Source organism: Trachypithecus francoisi, unplaced genomic scaffold, assembly GCF_009764315.1.
Source record: "Trachypithecus francoisi isolate TF-2019V2 unplaced genomic scaffold, Tfra_2.0 Lachesis_group6, whole genome shotgun sequence".
Classification (NCBI taxonomy): Eukaryota; Metazoa; Chordata; class Mammalia; order Primates; family Cercopithecidae; genus Trachypithecus; species Trachypithecus francoisi.
The window spans coordinates 19,561,788-19,589,030 of record NW_022681471.1 but is presented as its reverse complement, the minus strand read 5'-3'; the positions used below and the strand labels follow the sequence as shown (position 1 = coordinate 19,589,030).

The following is a 27,243-nucleotide window of genomic DNA, read 5'->3' as shown; positions in this document are numbered from 1 at the left end:
CAATGAGCTGAGATCATGCCATTGCACTCCAGCTTGGATGATAAGAGCGAGACTCCATCTCAAAAAAAAAAAGAAAGAAAGAAAGAGAAGCCAACATGAACGGGCCTGCCAAAAACTATTAGGGTTGAACCATAAAATAGGCATGTGTGATGTCTTTGTCAGACATCAGATGTAGAACACCTCTGAGGTTTCTACAGTTTTGTAGACAACTGTTATCTTAGTACACCTAGTAGAGTGTCAGTCATCTGACATTGTTCCAACTGAACAATGGTCCTTCCATATAGCAACAGTGTAGTGGCAATAGTTGCCCAAGACAGTGGCTCTGTGCCCTGCAGGATCCTAAAGTGCCTTTTCAAAAATCTGAGAAAAATCATGGTCAGTCTAGTTTGACTGTTTAGTATACTTTCTATTTTCATTCCTTGAAAATTGTTAACTCTATTAACCAGCAACACTCCACTGCAGCCAGGCTGGATATTCTCCTTACCTATTGCTATATAACAAACTACCTTAGAAGTTAGTGACTTAAAACACAATCATTTTATTATATTTTAAGATTTTTCTGGATGAGGAATGTGGGTAGGACTGAAATGGGCAATTTTTCTGTTCTGTGTGATATCAACTGGGATACCTCAGTTGTGGCAGACTGATTTCAAGACTTCACTCATATGCATGACACCTTGGTAAAGACAGATACAAGACTGGGCTCAGCTGGATCCATCTTCTGCCATTTGCGCTAAGTCCCTCTCCACGTGGTCTCTCTAGCAGGGTAGTCAGCCTTATATGAGGATGAAAAGCTCCCGTTATCACTCATTTCTAGAGACAAAAGATAGAAATTGCATCTCTCTTAATGCCTGGGCCTCAAAAAGGACACAATATCCCTTATGCCATATTCTGTCGTTTAAAGCAGTTCTAAAGCCCATCCAGATTCAAAGGGATAAAGGCATAGACCCTTACCTTGATGGAAGGAGAATCAAAGAATTTGTATCCAACTTTAATCTACCACATTGGGGGGAAAAGAATTGTATGTAAACATTTTGTTGCTCATATGCCTTATTTTTTCAACAATTTGCTTCACTTTATATCTGGAATTGTATTAATGTATTGAAACCATTGTCATACTACATTGAGAGGCAGTGTAGTGGTTAAGGGCATTAGAATTAGACCAAGTTGGATTTGAATTCTAGGTCTGCCTCTTACTGGCTGTGTAAACTTGAGCACGTAACTAAACCCTCCTTGACCTCAATTTCTTTATCCATAAAATGAAGGATAACAATATCTAAGCTCACAGCTCTATTAGAATGTGATTATATAAAATGCTTAGCACTGAACCTAAAGCATTTTAAGCACTTAATAAACAATTATGGTGATTCATTGATGATACAGCATTGTAACTGTTTGCATTGTTGTTTCCAAACTAGAGTATAAGGCCAAGGATTTTGTCTTATTCGTTTCTGAAACCCCGACACCTGACATAGGACCTGTCATCAAAATAGTGAATGAATAGATAGAGAGATAACTGGGTAGCTGCACAGAAATGACATTTGCCTCCATTGTAATTCCTTGGCTCAGATGTGTACAGAGAATGGACAATAATCACTCTGCCAAGGTTGAGTAAGTGCAAGTTGCTAGGTAGCAGGAAGGCTTAAAGCTACATGGAAACATTACTTGAAATCACATGGTAGAGTTGCAAGTCTGAGGAGCAAGCTGGCCCCAGCTAACAGACAGCATTTGCAGAATTTCCAGTGGGTTGGGACTTTCGGAAGTACGTGAATCAGAAGAGGGAATACAGACCGGGCCTGGTGGCTCACGCCTGTAATCCCCACACTTTGGAGGCTGAGGCAGGTGGACCACTTGGGGTCAGAAGTTTGAGACCAGCCTGACCAACATGGTGAAACCCCATCTCTACTAAAAATACAAAAAAAAAAAAAAAAAAAAAATTAGCCAGGCATGGTAGCGCATGCCTGTAATCCCAGCTACTAGGGAGGCTGAGGCAGGAGAATTGCTTGAACCCAGGAGGCAGAGGTTGCAATGAGCTGAGATCACACCACTGCACTCCAGCCTGGACGACAGCACGGGACTCCGTCTCCAAAAAAAAAAGAGAGAGAATACAAATCAATATGTCATGACTCTTCGGCAATGGCCATGCCAAGAGTCAAGAAGGCAGTAGGGAAATGGTGTTAGAAGAGACAGTAAAAGCAAAACAGAACAGGATATTTATTGCAAAAAGGACTTTGGAGGAGTATCTTGGCCTTTTCCATAACTCTTTTATATGATTTCAAATCTTTGAAAGTTTGAATTCCTAACATAAGTGGCAATGGTACGTACTTGTTGGTAGTACTCCACAAGCCAGGCCAGGGGCCTGGAAAAGGGAGAGAATTTCTCTGGTGTTCTATTCCCAGTGTGTTTTAAATTGCTGGACTTCTTTGATTTTTCAGGTTCTGCAATATATGTATAAAGCCCATGACTTCAGATGGTTTTCTTGGTCGACATTGGAAATCCACATTCACTTTGGTGCTTAATGATTAAAGATAAGCAAAAGAAATAATCAACGTGATAGAAGACTTTGAAATGTCATGTACAACCTGCTCTCTAGCAAGCCCTTATGGGCAGTGTAGCCTATGGAACTCCTGGCATATTGAACAAAAGGAAGAGGGGTAGTTTATCTACTCTGGCTTTAGCCATATGCAATGAATACATTTGCTTTTAAATGAATTTATAAAATATTAATGTAATTATATGAAACAGCAGAGTGATAAGTACATCAGTCAGGAGTTATATTTATCCTGTATATTTGTTTTTTGTTTGTCTCCATTTATTAGTAGGCAGTACATAGAGACAGACATTTCCTTCTCAGCCGAAGTGGCAGAACTTGTTTAATGAACTGATGTTTCTGTAATCTGTGGTAAGGTAGAGTTGTGAGTGACAGAGCTATATGAATAACAATAAGGAGGCAGGCAGAACAATAAAAGGAAGACAAACATTTCAGTAGAATAGGAAAAATAGATGGGATTGTTTTGTTGGCACACAATCTAATCTGATCTTTTCCTAATGAAAAATAACAGTTTGTAAATGGGTAAGATAATGTTAACAATTTCTCCAAAATCTTCTGCATGAGGAATCAAATTTTCCAAAGACATAAATGGCATTCTTAACCATAGTGCTCTTATTTTGGTTCTCTAAGATCCAACAGGAAACCTAGACACCACCCCCAACACTTGCATAGAGCCTGACATATAGGAAGCCTATCACAGATGTTTGTGAATGTGTGAATGAATGCCTGAATCAGTGAATTTATCAGTGTGGGTTTTCACATTTTGAATGGAAAGAAGGAAACTTACCTATCAGGACTATCTGTCTTGCCAGAGGTCTTCATATCTGTTCTGTGTTTTCATCCTTTGAGCTAAATGTCATTATTTGCCCCCCACTTTTACCAAAAAGGAAATGGAGGCACACAGATATTAAGAAACTTTCTTCAAGATCACATAACTACTATATGGAGTACAGTATAGATATGAGAGCCATGGGTGGGAGGGAGGGAAGGAGGGTACGTGTGTGTGTGTGTGTGTGTGTGTGTGTGTGTGTGTGTACATGCAAGTTGAGTGAGATGACATTTGAGGGCTAAAAGTAAACATTTTCATAAAAATAAAACTTCCTTTTGGGATATTTTTTTTCTTCCCAAACATTTTCAGGGTCTTGACATCACATTTAAAAGGCATGTGAGAGACTGGGTAATGCCCTAGCTTGCTTGGGCTGCCTTTGTAACAGGGGATGCCCATGTGCCACCTGCCTGCCCATCTGCCCAGCTTTAGATCTCACTCTTATTATGCCTGTCAGACCTGAGGTTCTGCTTCTGTGGGAATCCTGGGTTCTTCCTGCTGTTTAGGTTGACCTCCTCCAGCATCTTAGAGAGAAAGAGCCACCCAGGTGACTTCAGGGCCACTTTAAGGACATGTGTACAGGCATTACCCTTCTGGCCTGTGTGGTGAACATGATGAAGTCTTTGGGAGTAGGGCCTGCTACTGCTGCTGCAACTGCCCCTGAATTACCAGAACCCCTCAGGCTGCAGTACTTTCTTTGTTTGCAGTCCACTGTGTGTGGTTCTATAGCAAAGACAGGAGTGGGAGGCAGAGAAACAAAGAAGTAGAGTGTACTCCCTTCTCTCAGAGAAATTCCATTTTGATCTAGAGACAAGATTTAAACAATGAAATCAATACTGTCCTTAGACCCAGGCAAGTGGGGCTCCTCCTCAGGGGCCCCTGTGCTATGGAATGCCTACTGGATAATTTGTAAGTCCCCTTCCAAAGCCAAGCACTGGCCAAGCAGGCAATATCATCAGGGCAGCTGCCCTGGGTCCAGAGCAGCTCCTCCTTGTATTCTGGTTGTAAGAAGTACCTTTCTTGAAATTTTCTAAGTTCCCCTGCAGTGTCTGGGGCAAACTGTGACTGGCATTATCATCTGAGAAGTCCTAATCTTAAACTGGACACATGTATATCTGAGTTCCCATTTCTCCCCTTTGGGATACTCTCCAATCCTCTGACCTGTATGTGCAGTGAACTAGATGCCCCAAGAAGCTTCAGGACTCATGGAATTCTCCCCAGAGTCTTAGTTCCAGGAGAGTGGCCTGGCAAGGAAACCACTCCAGCTGACTTATGTGGTATTTCTTTCATGGTATCGCGTGAGATTGTGCCACGAAAATGCTGCCAGTACTGATTAGCAGTGAAACAAATTGTGTACGTAGATAGGCCCCACAAAAAAAATACTTGTTGGGTGCCCCCACACATGCTAGAGGCATCCCTGAATTAAACAAAGAATGATGCAAAATAAAAAAATCAGTGGTAACAAGTATAGAACCGATAGCTTTTAGAGGCAAAGTCAAGAATGAACCACAATTATCTGGAAAAGCCTCTTCAAGGAAGGTGACACTTAAGCCAGGCCTTGAAGCATGGGGAGAATTTGCAGAGGCTCAAATAATTCCAGGCAGAAAGAACAACGTGAACAAAGGCACAGAGAGTAGTTATTTATCAAACCTATGCTCAGCACATTAGATTCATCATTTTGTTTACTCCTTACAGCTTCCTGTAATGTAGGTGATATTAACCCTATTTTGCAGATGAGGAACTGGAAGTTCATCCTGCTAAGCAAATGGTAGACCTAAAACCCAGGTCTGCTTGATCCCCAAAACTCTGTGCTCTTAATATCATGCTGTACTGTACAAAGAAAATGTGTACAAGGGACAGTAAAAAGCCTTCTCGGAATGGAGCAGAGAGTGTGTGTTGGAAACTAGTAGAGGCAAAATCAATAGACAAGGCATGGCCATGCTATGAAAGACCTTGGATGCCACAATGAGATGCAGAGACTTAAATAAGCCCTGGTCAAACAAAACGGCCCCATCCCCAAAGGAAAATGCACAACTATAAGATAATATTTAAGACCTGGAAATATTAAGTACCATGTTTGTTAAATATTTTGCCTCTGTCTTAGAAAAAGGCCTTTGATTTGAAGCTTACAAAGTAACATTCTTTCTCCACTTAACCTTGCCTGGTGTCATTTATTGTTCTCTCTTCTCCATTTTTAGACTTTGATCCTGCTCTTGGAATGATGACTGGAATTCCACCAATAACTCCAATGATGCCTGGTTTGGGAATAGTACCTCCACCAATTCCTCCAGATATGCCAGTAGTAAAAGAGATCATACACTGTAAAAGCTGCACGCTCTTCCCTCCAAATCCAAGTAATATTCTGCTTTTTTTTCCACACAAGACACAATGTTTTAGTGTACAAGAAAACTTTCTTCTTTTTCAAAAGAATACCCAAGGGCTTCATAGATGTTTGTACGAAAGCTTCACCTAGAGAACAGAAGACAGGAAATTTTTCTCTTGCTAGGCAGGGTTGAATTTTATGCACACAACAGTAGACTTCTGTGTGCAAGTTGCAGTACAAATGATACGTGTTTCTAATGCAGTCTGGTGAGGAATTCACGTGTGTTAGTAAAGAAGGAAGCATGCAGATTGCTCAACACCATCATTTGTAGTCTTTCCTTTTCATAACTGCCCCATGTACTGATGATGGCAGAGACAGAGTGTGATCTGAGGCACATGAGAATATATGTTTGGTGCTAAGAATCTTCCACTGCTAGCAGCTATTCATATATCACTCGAACCACTGCTATTCAACCAATGGGCTGTAATATACAGTGAGGCATGGTTCAACATATTGGAAGGGCAGAGAGGAATATTGAGACTAAGTCACACTACTTGTAGCCACCAGTCAAAGCAGTTCATGTGGAAGTAATCTAGAGATCCATTTTTGTCAGTAATGAACAGGCTTCTACTTAGATTCACTTTAAAACATGTGTAAAGATATGGTGACCATATTTTACTTAAAATGTCCCACTAATAATAATTGACTAAAACTTTTTTTCCAAATGCATTTGTAGTTTTATATACATTCAGTGATTAGAAGCTGATTCTGCATGTGCCCCAAGCCTCATTAATGATTTTTCCATAGTTCTAGTCATATTGGATGGCATACCAAGGGAACCACCACTACAGTACAAAGATTAGAGCTGTTTGTTAAGGGATACATTCAGTGGTTTAGGACATAGATCAAATGACCTTGCCTTATCAGGATAAATATGAATCTTTGACATGTGACTTCAGACAAATATTTCATCTCCTACCTTAAATAGGAATCAGTTAATCACGCCCAGGCCCTGGCAGGGACCCAGATTTTACGTAGTATGGTCTGCTCATAACTGAGATGATTTTAGAATCAATCAGGTTGGCTAGATAGATCATCTTGGCCCCTTTTGCTAGAAAACGAAAAAAACAGATCTTTATGCTTTCTTCTGGTTTTTGAACATGGTTGTCAACAGGAGACATCCTTCCAGACCAATAAGAAATCTAGGAGGCCAGCATCTCAGAGGACTGTATTGAGAGAAAAGCTAGTATGTCACAAGGAGAATTAGGGAATGGAGAATAAGATGGCCCTTGCAGGCCTTACTTGCCAGCTCAAATGGCCATTCCTGGATTTGTGTTTAGTGCCTAAGTGAATGAGCAGCACCATTTTATCTGTCTCTTACTCTTAGTTCCACTGTCCCTACAAGTGGGCAATGGCCTTTTTTACCTTTCAGCATGTTGCTTTCAGATTAGAGAAAGTTGTGCATTCCTGATAGTACCTTTTCTACATAAAAAGCCATGAATTTAGGCACTGCCAGTGTTAAAACCTCCTGCTTATGAAAGGGTAGAATCCTGCTGATTTAATCATTCATTTATCGCATAATCAGCCTGCAGCAGGCTTTCATGGTCTCAAGCACATCTAAGCTAACAGGGTGGCTCACACCCTATAATGTCCAGGTTGGGTGCAGTAGTTGACTTTACAGGATGTTCAGTTTCTAAATTTCTAAAGAATAGCACAGATGCCTTGTTTATGACACATAGACCATCTTGTTGAGCAGTCTTCAAATGAATCTAGAAATATATAGCTTAAAAAGGCTCGTAACTTTTGATAGCCTCTAGTAAAAGAAACGGACTGACATCTCTCAAATACATTTTTATCTTTCCCCACCTGCAGCCATGCCTCTTCAGTTCTGAGTTGGAAGGGCCACAGAGTAAGAGGGCACCATATCTCCCCCATGGCTCTGTCTTTTAGTTATTCATCCTTGTATTAAGAATGCTTACAGGGCAACCAGCACCAGTAAATTGGTGGCTTCTGGGAAGGAACCTGGCCTTGGAATTGAATTCAAACATAAAACTCTTGACACAGCTTAAAGTAAACTGGTGTTCTGTTTGCTCTTTAGAACTTGAGTTTTGTTCAAAGGGGGCTTGGATTACTTGGGTGGAGAAAACACTAATAGAAGTGCTTCTTCTCTTAGTTCTCTGCTGAAAGCATGGCAAAAGTGACACTGTTGTTAGTGGCCCCAAGACATTGCTTTGTTGAAGGTGAGATGGGAAGAGCAGGGTAGGAAAGGAAGAACAGAGATTTGGTGTGACTGAACCCTTTATCGTCTCAGCCCACCAACCCTGCCTGATCAGGCCTTGATTATTGTATTAGTCCATTCTCACATTGCTATAAAGAAACACCTGAGACTGGGTCATTTTTAAAGAAAAGAGGTTGAATTGGCTCATGGTTCTGCAGGCTGTACAGGAAGCATAGTGGCTTCTGCTTCTGGGGAGGCCTTAGTAAGCTTCCAATCATGGCAGAAGGCAAGGATGGAGCGAGGTGTCTCATGTGGCAGGAGCAGGAACAAGAGAATGGGGATGAGGTGCTACAGACTTCTAAACAACCATATCTCACAGGAACTCACTCACTATCACATGAGCAGCACCAAAAGGATGGTGCTAAACTATTCATGAGAAATCCACCCCCTGATCCAATCACCTCCCACCAGGCCCCACCTCTAACATGGGGTATTACAATTCTACATGAGATTTGGGCAGGAATACAGGCCGAACCATATCAATTACAACCCCACTCCTTACTCCTGCCTGTCTCTGGTATATTCTCTTACACTCAGTGGCCTCTGAAATTCCTCTCAGCAATGAGGTCCTGTGATTCAGGAACGCATACAGTCTCTTTATTCACCATCCAGTCTGCTTCTAATTGTTATTGCTTTATTAGAAAGTATCTTTGCCATCCATTCCCTCCCCCGTGTCCCACCTGACATTTCATCCAAGTGCTTGTCACATATACAGAACCATAAAATTGTTCTGTGACTCCCATTGCCCGCAGATTCATAGTCCAACTCCTGACCTCAAAAACCTTTTACTTGTCTGCTTCATATGACTGTCTTCAATCCATCACTTCTATTTGCCACATACCTGCCCTTTAGTCAGGTTCAACTGCTTACTGACCTCATACTCCTCACACTCTCCTCCAGCCCAACTTCAAGCATACCCCTTTCTGGTGCACTTCCACATGGAAGGTATTGGAACTAAAACTGTAGTACATCACTCTAAGGCATTTCCACTTAAATAGTGAATGCCGAATCTAATGAATTTCTTTCCTTCACACAGTGCATTTAATCTGTGAGAAAATTATATCAGTCTACCTAACAATATATGTCTGTAATCGTTCCATATTCACAATAACCACTGCTATGATTTAGTTTGTATCTGGCGTGATTCATTTTATAAATTATTGTAATAGGCTACTAATTAGTCTTCCTTCTTCACCCTTGCCCCCTACAGTCTATTCTGAACAGAATAGACAGAGTGATCCTTTTAAAACCTAAGTCTGATCATGTAATTCCTCTACTCAGAACCCTTGAATGGCTGGCTCCCCATTTCGCTCACAATAGAGACCAAAGTCCTTTTAATTGCCTGGGTCAGGTATGATCTGTTCTTCCCCTCCATTGTCTCTTTGACTTCATCTCCTACTCTCCTCCCCATTGCTTACTCTGTTCCGGTCACACTGACCTTCATGCTGTTCCATGAACACACCAAGCACTCTCCCATCATAGGGCCTTTGTGCTAGCTCTTCCACCTGCCTAGAATGCTTTCCCTATAAATATCTGCATGGCTAACTCTCTCACTTCTTTCAAGTCTTTGCTCAAATGTCACTTTCTCAGTGACCCTGATAACCTATTTAAAAGTTATCTCTCTGCCACAGTCCCAATCCTATTTACCTTCTCTATTTTTTATATAACATGTATCTTTTTTTTTTTTTTTTTGAGACAGGGTCTCACTCTGTTGCCCAGGCCAGGGTGCAGTGGTATAATCTTGGCTCACTGCAGCCTCCACCTCCTGGGCTCAAGTGATCCTCCTGCCTCAGTCTCTCGAGTAGCTGGGACTGCAGGAGTGCCCCATCATGCCCAACTAATTTTTGTATTTTTTTTTTAAAGACAGGATTTCACCATGTTGCCCAGACTGGACTTATTACCTTTTAACCAACTATACAATTTGTAGAATATAAACCCCACGAAGGCAGAATTTTTGTCTCTTTTGTCTCCTGATGTATTACCAGCACTTAGAAAAGTGTCTTACATATAGTAGGTGTTCAATAAATATTTGTTGAATGGTGGAGGGAGGGAGAGTTGGATGGATGATGACAGAAGGAGGGGTCAGAGGTCTAGAAAGCAAAGCAAGAGAGTATGCGGTAATTACTACTACATACTAATGACTTCCAAATCTATATTTTTAGTCTGTATCTCTTCTGAGCTTCAGATACATATAGCCAACTGCCTACTAGACTTTTCTGGGTGTGTCTACATCAAATGTACAAAAAAATAGTATTATAGTATAGAGGACAGACTACCAGTTTATAAATCAAGAGAACTGTGTTCTATTCCCCGGTCTGTCACTAACTAGCTGTGGGATGTGGGGATAGTCATATAACCTCCTTGAGTCTCAACCTTCTTGTCTGTAAAGCAAAAATATTGGGTTAGATTAGCCTAGATACCTCCAATGCTTTATCCAGCTCTAAAGTTATGATTCTCTACATTAAAAAGGTAGCTACCACAATAATTATTATATAGGCAAAAATCCTTTAAAATGCATTAGGAAAAGCAAGGGCTGGTTGGCAGGTAGCATGTAGAGCTTTGTACCGTCTCTGGAGCAGGCACTATAGAGTAATGGGTAGGTTTTCAAGCTCAGATGTGACACAGGCCAGCCTGGTTTCATATCCCAGCTCTCCACCACTAAAGAACCATAAGATCTCTGATAAGGATCTTAACTTCTCTGTTGTAGACTAGGCAAAATCAGACCTGGTATAAAAAGTCAATGGCTCAAACTAGACTGGAGCAGACCAAGTACCAGTCTCCTAAAGATAAATGGTGAGTGAGTAACCCATTGTTGCAGAAGCAACATCCTCTAATTTCCAGGAAATTGAGATATAACAAGAAAATAAAAAAGTGTCCTGGAACACACTTTTTTTTCTCACAGATTGTCTATCAGAGATTTACTGAATTCCCAATTAGCAGTTCTTAGTGATGAAAAAAGAGGGTAATACCATCTCTCCAGAAAAGTTGATTTTGCCAAGATTTTTCACTTTGGCGATTAGACCTTCTATGGAGAGGTTACATTTTGAGTCTACGGGGAAATAACAGTGAACAGGGAATAAGTAATGGAATATCATCTGCTATCCGTGTCCAGGTACATGGGAAAATACCCAGGAGCCAGAAAAAGAGCAAGAGCAATGTTTTCATTTTACGATATCAAAATGAGAAGACTCTCAGGGCTGAATGCTATAAAGAGAGTTAGAGAAAGTGGGTAAATTGAGCATTAATTAAAATTCTCCAGCCTTCTAATTTTTCCAATCAGTTGGGATTACATTAACATACATTTAACCCCTGCTGATTGTCCAGGGGACCTTCAATCTTGAGCTGTCTAATAAAATCGACTTAAAGACTTTGCAGTATATAAATCCTAGCAAACCAGCTGAGTGAGCTGTGATGCTCCTTTGAAAAGCAAGATTCAAGTGGCTTATGGGTTCTCTATGCTGCTTCCTGCCTCACTTCTCAAAGATCAGCAATGACTCTGATTGCCCCAACATAGCTCCCCAGAGTGGATGCTTGGGTATAATTAGAATTGCTAAAAGCTCCTCCTTTTCCATTACCAGAGATTAGAGTTCTTTTTATTCCCAGTTATCTTGAATCTTTATACATGGAACTTTTCTTTGTCTCCATCCTGAGTGGTGATTGGGGTGCTATAGAGCTTAGCACATTACTGATTAATAGGTGGGCTTTGAATTTGCTCTCCTATGGGTTATCATTGCTGTGCCCTGATCACTGTATTTCAGTGGGATTAGAAAATCAGGCCCAGACGACAAAGTGCTTTGAGCTGTTAATTAAGGAACGGGTACTATCCATTAAGGAAGATAGTATAGCCCATTACCCTGCTTGGTGGCATACCCCTAAATCTCAGCAAATGCTGTTAAAGAGGCTTTCTACATTTACCCCAGGAAAATAAATAAATCCTCAGCATTCTTGACATTACTCTTAGTGCCTTTTATGCCCTTTTACTTAGAAGACAGTCACCACAGAAGAATCACAGCACCTAAATAAGGGTGATGACTTCATCACAGAATTTTTTTTAATTTTTATTATTTATTTTTTTATTTATTTTGAGATGGAATCTCGCTCTGTCGCCCAGGGTGGAGTGCAGTGGCAGGATCTCAGCTCACTGCAAGCTCCGCCTGCCAGGTTCAGGCCATTCTCCTGCCTCAGCCTCCCAAGTATCTGGGATTACAGGTGCGTGCCACCATGCCCAGCTAATTTTTTGTATTTTTAGTAGAGACGGGGTTTCACCGTGTTGGCCAGGATGGTCTCTATCTCCTGACCTCATGATCCACCTGCCTCGGCCTCCCATAGACTTTTTAAATCCCACAAATGTAGCCAGGGGAGGGAGCCTTTGCCTTTTCATTGTTACATGTAGTCTCTCAGTGGACCTAAAGGTAGATTAAAGGAAACTCAAACAGTATAAAAGTGATTCTTAGCTTCACAAAAGGATTCTTTGCCACCTAATTCTCCTAAATAGTAAACTTAAGAAGCCTTTTTATTCTGAAACAGGATTGTATTCTAAAGTCTCTAATTTTAAAACATGCTCTAACTATATGGATACTCTTGAAAATTCTTTACCTTATATAGTCAGTGGGGGGTTGTGTTCCATGGTCAAAGCCATATGTGTCTTCATAGCTGTAGATTTCTCTATCCATATGAATGGTTCCTTCACAAACCCAGCCTTGTCTAAAGATCTGGGTGATGCAAGGATCTGGAAGTTTAGAAGTTCAGGTCTTAGCTACCACTCTACTCCAGACTTCTGGTAGGACTTTAGAAAGTCCCAGATTGGGAATTAAGAAAACTGGGTTCTGTAATAGTAAATAATAATAACGCTACAATGATTGCTATTTATTGGAACCTGCCAAGTGCTAGGCATTGAACCACATGCAATACAGACAGTATATTGTCAATATCCTACAATAACCCTTGTAAGGTAGAGTAGCATCCCTGTTTTAAAGATGAAGAAAGAGGTTTTCAGGGGTTATATAATTTTCCCAAGGTCATACAGTCAGTCATGAAGTTAAGATTTAAATTTAGGTTTACCTGCTCCAAGTTCATGTTCCTTCTATCTAATGTGGTGACCTGGAATGAGACATTTAACCTCACTCAGCTTTTTCCTCTGTAATATCAGAGATTGAGACTAAGTCAATAGTTTTCAACCCTAACTACACATTACAACTGCCTGAGAAGCTTAAAAAGCAACAACAACAACAACAAAAATGAATGCACAGGCTGCACCCCAGACTAATTAAATCAGACCCACTGGAGTGGGGCCCAGGCATTATTTAACTTACAAATTGATTTGAATGTGCCACCAGAGTTAAGAATCACTGGAAATGTGATGGCTAGAATCCCTTCCAGTTCTTAAAAACTCAAAAGCATAAGTCTCAAACAATTCTAGACCTCATCTTCTCCATTTTGACCCAAACTATAACCTCTTCAGTGCCTGTGACTAAGACATTTCAGATTCCTGCTCACTAGGTTATTTTCCCTTTCCCTCTAATCCTCTCATATAGAACAAAAAACCAGTACAGAGAGGTCTTGAAATTACAGACTTGTAAAAATTAACAGAAAGTTTGTAAGTTCCCTGAATTCCTTTACCCCTTTTTTTGACCAAATACAGGGAAAGAGAATATTATGAGTAACTAATTATTCTTAGCCACACCAACAAGACAGAGAGTAGTAGCAAAGTGAGGAAGCTAGAGATCCTGATACCCAAGGAAGCTCCCAAATCAGCTGCTTGCCAACTTGAATAAGAGTCAGGTTGGGGGCCTTGGCCTAATCTATGAACAAGACTCATTTGTTTTCACATGTGAGCTATAATCACTGGTCGTTGAGCTCTCCAAATCTTGAGATAGGAGAATTGTTAAGAGCTGAGTGGAAAAGAATGGATTACACAAAATAAATCCTTGCAGATACAAAACCAACACTAGAAAACCCATGACCATGATGCTTTGTTTTGTTGGGCTACAAACTGTAGGAGTTTGCTTGGAAAATGCTTTGATACATATAAATAGCAACAAGGAGCTGGCAGATAGAACAGGCTTTATGTATAAGATGAGTGCATATTTTGTTGAAGCAGAGGGAGAATCATCTCATTAAGTAGGTTTTTAATGATTCTCTTTGGCCAAATTTATCTCACTTTAGTTAATGATTTCCCAGACGAGCTTGTTTTCTCTGCTGTCTTTCATATTTCCCTGTAAATGCTGCAAGGCTGACTCTGGACCTCACCTCTCCAGCAAGGAATTTGAGGAAAGGCTCACTGATATTAAAAAAAACAACATAAAAGGGATGGTTTGTACTCTGATTTTGTGAAACCAGATCATTCTGACAGCTGTAGGCATTGTTGTAAGTAGGTACCCCGTCATTGTCAAATTAATCCTGAATCTGTTCCTTCAGAAAGCATTAACAGAGAATATAGTAACTACAATCTGAATTAAACGAATCCTCTCTGAGGAACCCTGGTTCTGAGAACTCTTGAAAATAACAGTTTAAACTGAGTGGGATTTTCTCCCACTAATTTCTTAATAAAAATGACTAAAAATTTGGCATAGCTGGATTGTCACAACAAAAGTAACGAACAAAGCTAAAGGACTCTGGATGGGACAGACAGATAGGCCTGGGTCTTTATGCTCCAGATATCATGGTCACCAAACTAATGGATAAAATGATTTTCAGGTTCACGCAGTCAGTTTTCTGTGGAGCAGAGATGAATACCTCAGAGGCCACATCCTTCTGACACTCTTAGACAAAAGTTTGACAGAGATAGCAGGGAAATGTTAGATTTTGAAGAGGTCTGTCCCAAGCAAACATTTTAATTTCAAATGCTTTTGCCCTTACACTTAGATCTCCCACCTCCTGCAACCCGAGAAAGACCACCAGGATGCAAAACAGTATTTGTGGGTGGCCTGCCTGAAAATGGGACAGAGCAAATCATCGTGGAAGTTTTTGAGCAGTGTGGAGAGATCATTGCCATTCGCAAGAGCAAGAAGAACTTCTGCCACATTCGCTTTGCTGAGGAGTACATGGTGGACAAAGCCCTGTATCTGTCTGGTAGGTGTTTAGATGTGGGGATTGTGCCCACCAGGCACAATGCAGATATTAAAGATAGGACTATTTGTGTCTATAGCAGCTAAGTTTGGGCTTAGTATTACCTGCTCTTGCCTTCAGAGATGAAAACTGAATGTTCCCATTCAACTTCTTCCTTTAAAGCTCTTCAGTAGCTCCCAATTGTCTATGGGATAAATCCAGACTCCTCACATGTGGCATCTAAAGGCTTTGACTGTGGGCTCTCGCTCTTAGAGTCATCCCCCAATCCTTCCTTCCCTCACACACCATGTCCCAACCACACTAAGTGAACTCGAATTCCCAGAATGTGCCATGGTGTTTTATGCCTTTTCCTCTGACTAGAATCACCTTGCCCACCACACACACCCCCTAAAGCTCCAGCTCAAGCACACCCTCCCTGGAAAGCTATCTCTGACCTGTCTCCCCACTCTGCCCAGCACTGCTTTAGGCACTCCTTCCTCAGGGCTTTCACAGCACCTGGTGTTTCCTCCCAACATGACACCTACTGTACCATGCTAGAACTGTCTCTTTCCATATCCGTCTCCCCCACCAGAGTGTGAAATCGTTAAGGGCAGGGACTGTGTCTTATTTAACATTGAATCCCCAGCATCTAACACATAACCTGGCACAAGAGTAGATGCTCATAAATAGTTATGGAAGTCAGTTAGTTGTCAAATATTTATTGACTGCTAGGCAGAATGCTAGGTTGCTGGGGATACAGCAAAGACTGAGGCAGATAGACTTCCTGCCATCAACGATAGTACATTCTGGAAATGGCAAAATATAATATATATGAAAACAAATAAATAAGTTACTTTCAGTACTGATAAGTGCTCTGAGGAAGATAAAAAAGGTTAAGGTACCCAGAGTTGTTAGGGAAGGAAGTCTTCTCTGACATTTGAACTGAGATTTGAATAATGTGAAGAGAGATTGCCATGTGAACATCTTGGGGAAGAGCATTCCAAAGTAAGGAACACCAAGCCAAAGTCCCTGAGATGAAAATGGACTTGGTATGTTCAAGCAGAGAATAGAAGGTTAGTATGACTGGAGCACAGAAAATGAGAGAGGGAGTGGAGGGAAATGAAATCTGAAAGGTAGGCAACTATGACAATGTGTTTTATTCTGGAAGCCACTGGAGGATTTTAAGGAATTCAGTGACATGATCTGATTTACATTTTAGAAATGTTACTTCTGAGCAGAAGATGGGCTGAGAGGTATGAGCAGGGGTGGTGACTGGGAACTAAGTTAACCAACTGTAATATTAGTCTAACCCAGAAGTGATGGTGGCTTGTACAGTACGGTGGTTGGAGTGGAGATAGTAAGAACTACTTTGCATAAAATCTCCTGTTTATAGTAAAAATTCAGATTTAGGGTGTGTCTTGGTCCATTTTCTGTTGCTTATAACAGAATACCTGAAACTGGGTAATTTTTTTTATTTTTTAAGATGGAGTCTTGCTCTTGTCACCCAGGCTGGAATGCAATGGCATGATCTCGGCTCACCACAACCTCTGCCTCCTGGGTTCAAGCAATTCTCCTGCCTCAGCCTCCCGAGTAGGTGGGATTACAGGCGCCTGCTACCACACCTGGCTAATTTTTGTATTTTTAGTAGAGATGGGATTTCACCTTTTTGGCCAGGCTGGTCTCGAACTCCTGACCTCGGGTGATCCACCCACCTCGGCTTCCCAAAGTGCTAGGATTACAGGTGTGAGCCATCATGCCTGGCGAAGCTGGGTAATTTATAAAGAAAAGGAATTTTTTTACAGTTATGGAGGCTGGAAGTCCAAGGTCTAGGTGGCACACCTGATAAGGGCCTTCTTGCTCTCTGCAGAGAGTTAGTGCAGGTCTTTCTCCTCTTCTTATAAAGCCACCAGTCCTACTCTATGACAACCCATTAATCCATTAATCCATGAATGGATGAATCCATTCATGTGGACAGAGCCTTCATGACCCAATCACCTCTTAAAGGCCCCAGCTCTTAATACTGCCACATTGAACTACTTCCTTGCCTAACAGTAATGGTTTGGAAGAATTCAGTCTAAGTGCTAGACATTTCATGATGACAGCATCTTCATTCATATAACAGGTGTTTATTGAACATCTTTCTTCTGTAAACTCTTGTGCTAGATTCTGTGCAGAGTAGAAAATGAGTAAAACCTAGTTCTTCCCCTTAATGAATTTAGGGTTAGTATGTAGTCATACACTTACTTATTAAAGAAAAATGTATTTAGTGCTAGGCATTACTCAATATACTGATATCATACACACACTGCTAATAAGAGATTAAAAGTTATAAGTGCCATGAAGGAGGAAGTGAGGGAGGAAGGTAGGAGAGGGAGAACGAGAATATTTCTGACTTCTAACTGGGGCCATCAAGAAAGGTAGCTTTTGGACCAAGTCTTTGACAAAGGGAAAACATTTGCTTGTGGACAGTGGGGCATAAAAACAGCATGAGCAAAAGTACAAAGGTGGTAAGCTTTGGCCAACATTCAGGAAACAGCGAGTAGTGGTTTGTTTACTAAGTAGACATGAGAGGAGGAAGCAAAATATCAGTTATTAGCACACTCCAAAAGGCTTAACAGTTGGGTCTTTACTCCTCAGGTATAGGGAATTGAAGAAATTTTTGAACAAGGAAGATAATTGTTTCCGCAAGATTAATTTGACAGCTCTATATAAAACTGTATTAGAAGAGAGATGAAAAAAGAGGAGAGGAGATCAGTTAGAAGCCTGTTGTAATAGGCCAGGGAAAAGGTAACAAAGGTTTGAAAAAGTAGGCTAGTAACATGGGGAAGGAAAGGAGGAAGTGTAGATGGAGAATACTCTTATTACAGTTGGTAAGTGCTATAGAATCTAACAACCAAAAATTCGGCAGCACTTAACAATGATAACAGAGCATTCCACGAGACTATTTTAATAAGAACATAAAGGTCTCAAAAAACCTGCATAGTTGTACTTAGAAGACGATATACTGTTCAGGAAGCATCCATCTAAACATCACCAAAATCAGCTCTCTGTTAACAGCCACCTCCTAGATCTTAGGGCTGCCAAAAGAAAAGGGATTTCAATCAGTGATATGAAAACAACTAAATTTTGCCCTTTAAATTTGAATCTATCCCCTGAAAGTGCACAAGTGCTAGCAATCTCCTGAAGGGGTGGCTGTTATCTCATTATGTAAAAGAAAGCAGTTAAAACAAACAAAAAAAAAAATCCCTTACAAAAGGGGGCTAGAAAATGTGGAGATCATCATTTTTTTTCGGATGGAATTGGAACACCTTTGGGAGCTGGCACTGTGCACAGTGCACCCACCCCATAGCATTCCAGCATCTTTAATGAGGTTTATGTAGAGCTTTCATCTCATCCTCTCATTTGATCCTCTGCACAGTTATGGGAGAGTAGGCAAGGTAATGATTAGTAGCCCCATTTTTCTCATGGCTCAGATGATCAAATAAGATGAATGGATGTGCAAGTGTATTATAAACTGTAAAGAGCCCTGGAAAGACTTGCTTATGAAATGTATTCATTCTTCCTTTTTCTAAAAAGAATGTGTGACAGTTTTAGCATTACTGGGTAATATTATTCTTTGTAACAGCTTTAATTAGCTATAATAATTTAATTTTAATGAGGTATAATAATTGACATACAATGATCTTAACATATTTCAAAAATACAATTATGTAATATTCTATATATGTATTCAGGTGTGAAACCATCGCCAACAATGGAAATAATGAATATGTCTGTTATCCCCAAGAGCTTCCTTTACACACCTTTTGTAATCCTGTCCTTCTACCCTTCCCTACTCCCGTTTCAGGCAACCATTTATCTGTTCTCTATTAGATTAGTGTGGATTTTCTAGAACTTTATATGAATGGAATCACACATTATGTATGCTCTTCCTTCCTTTCTATAGATCCAGATTTCCACTTGGTGTCATTTTCCTATGTTTGAATTTCCTTAACATTTTTTGTAGAGCAGGTCTGTTCCTGATGAATTCTTTCAACATTGATTTGAAAAAGTATTTCACCTTTCTTTTTGAAAGATGTTTGTCCTCTGTCAGATGTTGTTCCACTATTTTCTTGCTTGCATTGTATCCAACAAGAAATGTGATGTTATCTTTATCTGGGTTTCTCTGAACATAATGTGTCTTTTGTCCACGGATGCTTTTAAGATATTTATATTATTGCTGGTTTTGAGAATTCAATTATGATATGCTTTGATGTAATTTTCTTCTTGTTTCTCGTGCTTGGGGTTCATTGAACTTTTTGGATCTGTCAGTTTGGATCAAATATGGAAAATTTTCTCCTCTCATTTAATTTTTTTCTGTTCTCTCCCCTCTCTTTTGGTGCTCCAATTAGGCATATATTAGGCCCCTTGAAGTTGTCTTGCAGCTCACTGGTATTCTGTCTTCTTCTTTTTTTTTTTAGTCTTTTTTCTTTCTGTATTTTATTACAGATAGTTTCTGTTGCTATGTCTTCAAGTTCATTCATTGTTTTCATTATAGATTCAGGGGGTACATATGCAAGTTTGTTACATGAGTATATTGTATAATAGTGAGCTTTGGACTTCTAATATACCCATCACCCAAATGGTGATTATTGTATCCAATAGTTAATTTCAACCCTCATCCCCCTCCCACACTCCTCACTTTTGGAGTCCCCAGTGTCTATTATCTATCTTTATGTGTACCCATTGTTTAGCTCCCACTTATAACTGAGAACACATGGTATTTGATTTTCTGTTTCTGAGTTATTTCACTTAGGATAATGGCCTGTATTTACATTTTAAAGTATTACTAAATTCACACATCCAAAAGCCCAGTCTTCATATAATCCAGTGAGACAGGAGAAAATAAATGCTTCTCTTTTGCTGCTTTCAGAATTTTTTCCTTCACTTTGGATAGTCTGATGCCTATATGCCCTGGTGATGTTCTTCTTGCAAAATATCTTCCAGGTGTTCTCTGAGCTTCTTGTACCTGGATGTCTACATCCCTTGCAAGACCAGGGAAATTATCCTGGATTATTCCCTCAAATATGTTTTTCAAAGTTTTTACTTTTACTCTTCTCACTCAGGAATGCCTGTTACTCATAGGTGTGGTTGCTTTACAGAATCCCATATTTCTTAAAGGCTTTATTCATTGTTTTAAATTCCTTTTTATTATTTTTGCCTGACTGGGTCAATTCAAAAGACCAGTGTTCAAGCTCTGAAATTCTTTCTTCTGCTTGGTATAGCCTGTTATTAAAGCTTTCAACTGCATTTTTTAATTTCCAAAAGTTCTGGGGTTTTTTTTTTTAAGATCTCTATCTTTTCTTTCATATCCTGCATTGTTTTTCTGATTGCTTTGTGTTAGTTTCAACTTTCTCTTGGATCTCATTGAGCTTCCTTACAATCCATATTTTGAATTCTTGATCTGTCATTTCAGAATTTTCATTTTGGTTAGGATCCATTGCTAGACAGCTAGTGTGATCTTTTTGGGGTGTTGCAACACTGGAATCTTACACTGGTTCCTTCTCACATGGTTAAGCTGTCACTTCTTATTTTTGAATCTAATTTCATTTGAATGGGACTTTTTCCCCCCTTGAAGGTGTAACTGTAGCGTATGTTGGGTAGGGTCCTTTGGCTTTGCTTCTTTAGCCCTGTGCACTTCTGTCAGCAGGTGTCCTATTGTGCTGTGCAGTTCAACCTCCGGGTGAGTAGGTGGCACCTACAGTAAAGCCACCTGTGACAGAAGCAGATCAGTATGTGCTGGTTCTTTTCTTATTGTGAGTACTCCCTGTTCTTTGAGGGGCTGGTCTGTGAAATTCCAGGTTTCCTATTCAGCCCAGGGAGAGTGGATAGAGGACAAAGCTGAGTGGACCTGGACAACCAAGCTCACCCACGAATAACCCAATGATGAGCACAGGCAGCATCCCTGACAGGAGTGGCTAGGGGAATTCTTGGAGAAATGTGCTGAGGTCTCTTCAGGGGATGAGGGGGCCACATCAACTCCACTTCTAGACAGACAGGATGACAATGTTTCTCTGTCACAACCCTCTCCTGGGGCTCCTGACTCAGTTTATACACTGTCCATCTATCTCCAGGCTACCATGTAGCTGAGAGGAGTGACTTTGGGGAGGAAGCTCTTCCCTCAGCCCAGTAAAGCCAGCTTTGTGGCTCACCTATTCTCTGACACAGCTTCGTGTAGACGGGGGTGGGCTCTGCCTTTCAGCATGTGAGAGTGGGTGGCAACTGTGGGGGTGCCGGCTGGTTGGGTCCAACCTCAGGCCTTTGGGGCAAGTGATCAGGTGCCAGCAGTGATGGACTGAGCTAAGCAGTCCCCCAATTCACAGGCCCCTAAGTGGCCCACTGGATGGTGTGTGGGGGTCCTGGAGGGACTCCACCAGGACCAGGCCAGCAGGCTTATTCTCAGGCCCCAGGGTTCAGGTGGTGGCTGCGATAAGGAGGGTAGGCTGGTCCCCAGTCACCAGTAGAACTCTCAGGTGGGGCAGGCAGAAGGCTCAGGTACTGGGAGCCCCCAGGTTCATTAATTTTTTTCTTATGCAGCATCTAATTTGCCATCAGTCCTGTCCGGTGATGTTTTTTTCAACTTAGACATTGTAGCTTAAGCCTGTAGATGTTTGATTGTGGCTCTTTTTATATCTTTCATGTTTCTCCTTAATATGGCCAGTCTTTTCTCTAGCTTCTTGAGCATGTGAAATCAAATTTTCATCGTTGTTTTTATATCCTTATCTACTAATTAAATTATCTGCATCACTTCTGGGTCTGTTTGGATTGGCTGATTTTTTTAAATCTTTATTATGGGTCATATTTTGCTGAATCTTTGCATACCAAGTAATTTTTTATTAAAGTTTACCTTATTTGGTGACAGATATTTTTATTTCTATAAATAATATTGAGTTTTGTCCTAAATGCAGTTAAGTAACTTGAGAAAATTTTGGTTCTTTTAGGTCTGCTTCTTAAGTTTTGTTCAGCAAGACCAGAGCAGTTTAGGGCTAATTTTTCTCCACTATTAAGGCAGAACCCTTCCGATCACCCAGTACCAGAAATGTGAGTTTTCTGCTCTGGTTGGTAGGAAAAGGAGCTATTCCCAACCCTATGGGAGCTTTTCAGGGATTGTTACCTCTAATGCTCAGGTAGTTTCCCACACATATAGATATTAGTCCTCAGCTACATAATAGTGGAGGACCCTCTGCATGTCTCTGAAGCTCTTTCTCTGTGCAGCTTTCTTCTTTGTGGTACTCTGCCTTATGAACTCTATTTCCATATTCTCCCTAGACTCCCAGTTAAGTCTCCTCAACTTGGAACACCATCATGCCCTGCCTGAGTTCCCTTCCCTGTGCTGAGGCCCAGAAACTCTCCAGGAAATAAACTGGGGCAATCATAGGGATCGCTTCATTTGGTTCTTGTCTCTCTGTGATCCCTGTCTTCATTGTCTTATGTACAGTGTCTTTAAAAAGCATTATTTAATATATTTTATTCATATTTTAGTTGTTTAAGGTAGGAGGGCAAATGTATCCCCTGTTACTCTATCTTAGCCAGAAGCAAAAGTCTGTGTTGGGTATTATTCTTGAGAGGCAAGTTAGAATGGAGGAAAGCACAGAGTCTAACGTCCTAGATTCAAGAGCCAGCTCTACAGTTTGCTAATTGTCTGACCCAGAGCAAGCCACTTAACCTCCCTAACCTCTTTTGATGCTCAGTTTTCTGTTTGGTATAATGTTTATCCTGCAAGCTTGTGCTGAGAATGAAATGAGATAAATTCCTATGGAAGTATCTAGCTTAGCTCTTGAAACTTAAAAAGTACTTAGTTTTTTTCCCCACTTTTTGTTAAGAGACATGACTCAGGTAAGTATAGCTGGCACAAAAAGAGGAGGTAGGGAGTTGAATACTGGTTTTCTGAATCCCAGTCCTATACTACTATATTATAATCATAATACATCTTTTTTTAAGGATCCCAAATTATATGTCACATGGGTCACACACCACTCCCTATCATTTTTTTTTTTTTTTTTTGTCAGAAAAAAAAAGGTTCACAGTTGACAAATGCTTCTAGGAAGCAATTTTAGGATTAAAATACCAAGTTAATGCATTTCAGTTTTACCAAAATCTTTGTGATAGTATAATGGACACTCTTGAATTTATTTAAAGACAAGTTCGTTTGAGGCCACCTTTTCCATTCTTCCCAGCCCTTAGTACCATATAAGGATCATGCTTGATATTATTACTCACAGAGTCAACCTCAGCCAGAGGTAAGGTATTAGATGGAGAAATGGAACTCTTAAGAACAAGACTAACCCAACCCATAGAATGTGACCTATTATCAGAGATAATTTAAGTCTTTCGATGATTTACTTGCTAAGCATCGGAGAGAATTTGGAGTTGTGTGGTCACTTGGAACTGCTGCAGTGACATCTGAAACACTGAACTTGGAAAAGTATTTATAGTCTTTCATGTGTGTCTCTCTCTCTCTCTCCTCTCTCTCTCTCTCTCTCTCTCTCTCTCTCTCTCTCTCCCCCCCCCCCCCACCTCTCCCCTCATCCCGCTCTCCCTCTCTCCTCTCCCTTTCACCCTCCTATGAACTTAGGTTACCGCATTCGCCTGGGCTCTAGTACTGACAAGAAGGACACAGGCAGACTCCACGTTGATTTCGCACAGGCTCGAGATGACCTGTATGAGTGGGAGTGTAAACAGCGTATGCTAGCCAGAGAGGAGCGCCATCGTAGAAGAATGGAAGAAGAAAGATTGCGTCCACCATCTCCACCCCCAGTGGTCCACTATTCAGATCACGAATGCAGCATTGTTGCTGAAAAATTAAAAGTATCAAAGGCACTCAAGCTTCATGATTAAAAGAACTCTTTCTTTAGAGAAGTGTAATAAATATAATTGCGTTGTTGACAGTTACACTTTGAGTTTCCTACTAATGGATTCTAAGCATTTCTTGTGTTGAAGCCTTGCAGATAGAGGGGTGTACCTAGTAACTCAAGAACCAGGAAATGTATCCCTGCTACCTGTGTATCTGCTCCTTCATTGTCTCAAGGGATGGCATTTTTCTCTTCAGACATCAGGTGGCTAGAAATAAACAAGTTTTCCTCACTTTTCCACTTCAGAGAATTTTAGGCATGATCTATGTGACTTGGAACCTGTAAGCGCCCTCTTTTATAGTGGATACAAGTTAGGTTTTAATTCCAAGTCAAATGAGTGAATCCGGATGATAGGATTTGATGTGTTCCTGAAAAACTCTAGTAAAATTCTCGTTTTAAAGACGAGAAAATTGAGGTCCAGAAAGTAGTCATGCTGTACATTCTTCTTAGATTACTCAAAGACTTAGCCACCACCAACTAAAAAGTAAAGACTTTTAAATCACTTTAAAAGACCAATTTATTTAAAACAGTGACTCTGGAGACATGTAGACATTGTTTAATCAGACTGCTTTCCCATTAGTTTTGATTATTGTTCCCCTTGTTTGACTCTCAGCCATTTTGTTAATTTAACATTAATTGTTCTGCCTAGTCTCCTGTCTTAGTAGCTCAAATCCAGTCTTTCTCATTTTCTGAGTATAGATGATTTTATTGGATGAATGCTGGTGTCCCATTGATCTTATTGGTAACACCAATCCAGCTCTAATGGTATGAATTTTCCCTTCTTCTTGTGCTCTCAGCTCAGCAAGGTACTGCTAATCCTACTTTCCAAATAGATTTCCTTCAGCAGACATGTTTGTACCGCATAGCCTAAGGGATTCACACATGTAAGAAATTGGTTTTGACTTTCTTTAAGGGAAAAGCAGAAAATCTAGAGTCCAGAATAGAGGCACAGAAATAATGGTACATTTTGAAAAACTGGAAAGGCTGAAAGCATTGGTAAGATGCCAGGTCCAAGACTTGCCTATTCACACAACACCAAACAATCAGTTTAAGTTTAAAAAAATGAATTTAATGGGTGTGTGACCCTCAAGAGAAGCAAAAACTGAGCATCAACATAAAGTCTATATCTAAGTAATAAAGTGAAAAGCTGCTATAAGGGGAGGCTGACTGCTTGTTATATGTCTGCACTGAAAAGGGACAAGAGGCAGGAAGTTCAAATTGCAGTGAAAGAAATTTCCTTTTGACATAAGGGTTTCTAGCCAGAGAAGGATGTGAAGCCCTTGAATTGGGCTTCAATAGATCCAAGTGGGCTCTCCCTCTCTGGAGCCTTTAAGAACAGAATGCGTAAGTGGCTATCTTGGGGAGCTGAACCAGAAGTTTTGGAAGAGCTGTGCTCTTAACTATCTTAACTAATCACAGAATAACTCCTAACTAGCTGCAGAAATCTACATGGAGGGTTCTTCAGGCAAGAGAAAAAAGGATGTGGAGAAATATAGAAATAAAATAAATTGCATCAAATAAATTGTGACTGGACTGAGTGGAAGGCCTGGGGCTGTGGATTGAACACAGGAGTGATATTATAAAAGGTCGAAGATGTACATGTTTGTATCTAAAGAATGACCCACTTAACTCTTCCCTGAGGCTCCTCCCAACACTGTAATTCCATGGATCCAAGGTAAAGTTACTGTCAAATTCAAGTTAAACTCAGGATTCAACTTTGCTTTTCCTCATTAAAACACAGGACTATAGAATTCTAAAGTTCCCTCACTAATTCATGGTTTTTTTTTCTCTCTCTCTCCCCTCTGCCCCCTGCCCCCCTTCTCTCTCTCTCTCTCTCTCACACACACACACACACACCACACACACACACACACACACACACAGTCAGAGAGGGTAAGAGATTTGCAATACATGAAAGCTATATGTTAGTGCAGAAAACTTTTTTCAAGGAAACATTTCTCTTTCTGAAAATTCATCATAGACCACAACCAATCTGACTGCATTGATCCTTCCATTCTTCCTGTTTGTCTGCCTGCCTACTGCCTGTGTGTGCACATGTGTGTATGTGTGGCTCCTCATCCTCATCAATTCATTTACCCACCACTGACAAAAACCATGATGCCCTCTTTGCCAGCATGTTGGGAAAATAGATCAAAATGTGGTTACCTTTGTTGGTTATAAAAGTACATTTTTTTTCAGATGATTCCAAATTCTCAGAAGCTGTACAGACCTTGCTCACCTGGATAGAGCGAGGAGAGGTCAACCGTCGTAGCGCCAACAACTTCTACTCCATGATCCAGTCGGCCAACAGCCACGTCCGCCGCCTGGTGAACGAGAAAGCTGCCCATGAGAAAGATATGGAAGAAGCAAAGGAGAAGTTCAAGCAAGCCCTTTCTGGAATTCTCATTCAATGTGAGTGGAACTTAGAGTTCTGCTGGAATGAGGATAAGTCACTTCACTTAGTCACTTGCTCTGTACGGGAGCCCAGGTCTCCAGAGCCATCCTGTGTTAAGGCTCAAGGCTCCCTTTTTCACTGCCTTGTGCTCTGCTTATATTGCCAAATGCCCATGCTCCAGTTTCACAGGAGACATATGGGCACCTGCTAGCTTCATTTTCTCTGGTATATCTACTTCAACTCCTTAGAAACATCCTTAGACCACATCCTGTACTTCTACAGCCCTGGGCCTCAATAGAGGGCTGGATATTTTATTGCTAAAGTTACGATGTAGCATCAGCATTTTAAAGCTGCTTTTTTTCAGATTTGCGTAATTATCATCATGTAATATGCCTTCTAGAAACTCCATTTCAAAGATCAATGTAATTATATTTCCCCAAGATGATTGGATAAAACTCAAATTTTCTACTTCTACATTTTTGATTTAGTTTACTTTCTTCTGCTACCTTTGCTGGATGTCATAGACACTGGGACAAGGTGAGAAACTACCAAAATGGCCATTTTCAAAAAGAAGTTCTGCTCCAAACCTATCTAAGGTCTCTGAAATGAGCCAGATCAGATAAATTATCAAGTAATTTTTTGTTCACCACATTATAAATTATACACTCTTATTTTTTCAGTAAGAAAGTGTATTCACCTTAAGAGTAAGGGTACAATTTTATGATTTTGCTTTTAAACAATTATGGTCCACTCTTTCCAAACTTGACTTCCCTGTACTTGACTCATCCATAATTGTGATTAAGGGGGATTGTTCCATTTGCCACTTGTATTTTGAAAGCATATATGAGCATAAAATCTAGGAGGCAAAAGCACATGTCTTCAGGACTTGAGAATAATTTTAAAAAGAGCAGCAAGCATCATGGGAATATAAA

The 27,243-nt window shown here is 40.5% G+C and overlaps 1 protein-coding gene across 1 annotated transcript in view; it reads left to right on the top strand.

Annotated features, from left to right (window-relative positions):
• Positions 1-27,243, top strand: part of ENOX2 (ecto-NOX disulfide-thiol exchanger 2) — a 334,982-nt gene that overhangs the window by 256,010 nt on the left and 51,729 nt on the right. The window contains 4 exon segments of the mRNA XM_033201081.1: positions 5,576-5,731; positions 14,843-15,049; positions 23,640-23,873; positions 26,116-26,328. Coding sequence (XP_033056972.1) covers positions 5,576-5,731; positions 14,843-15,049; positions 23,640-23,873; positions 26,116-26,328 — 810 coding nt within the window.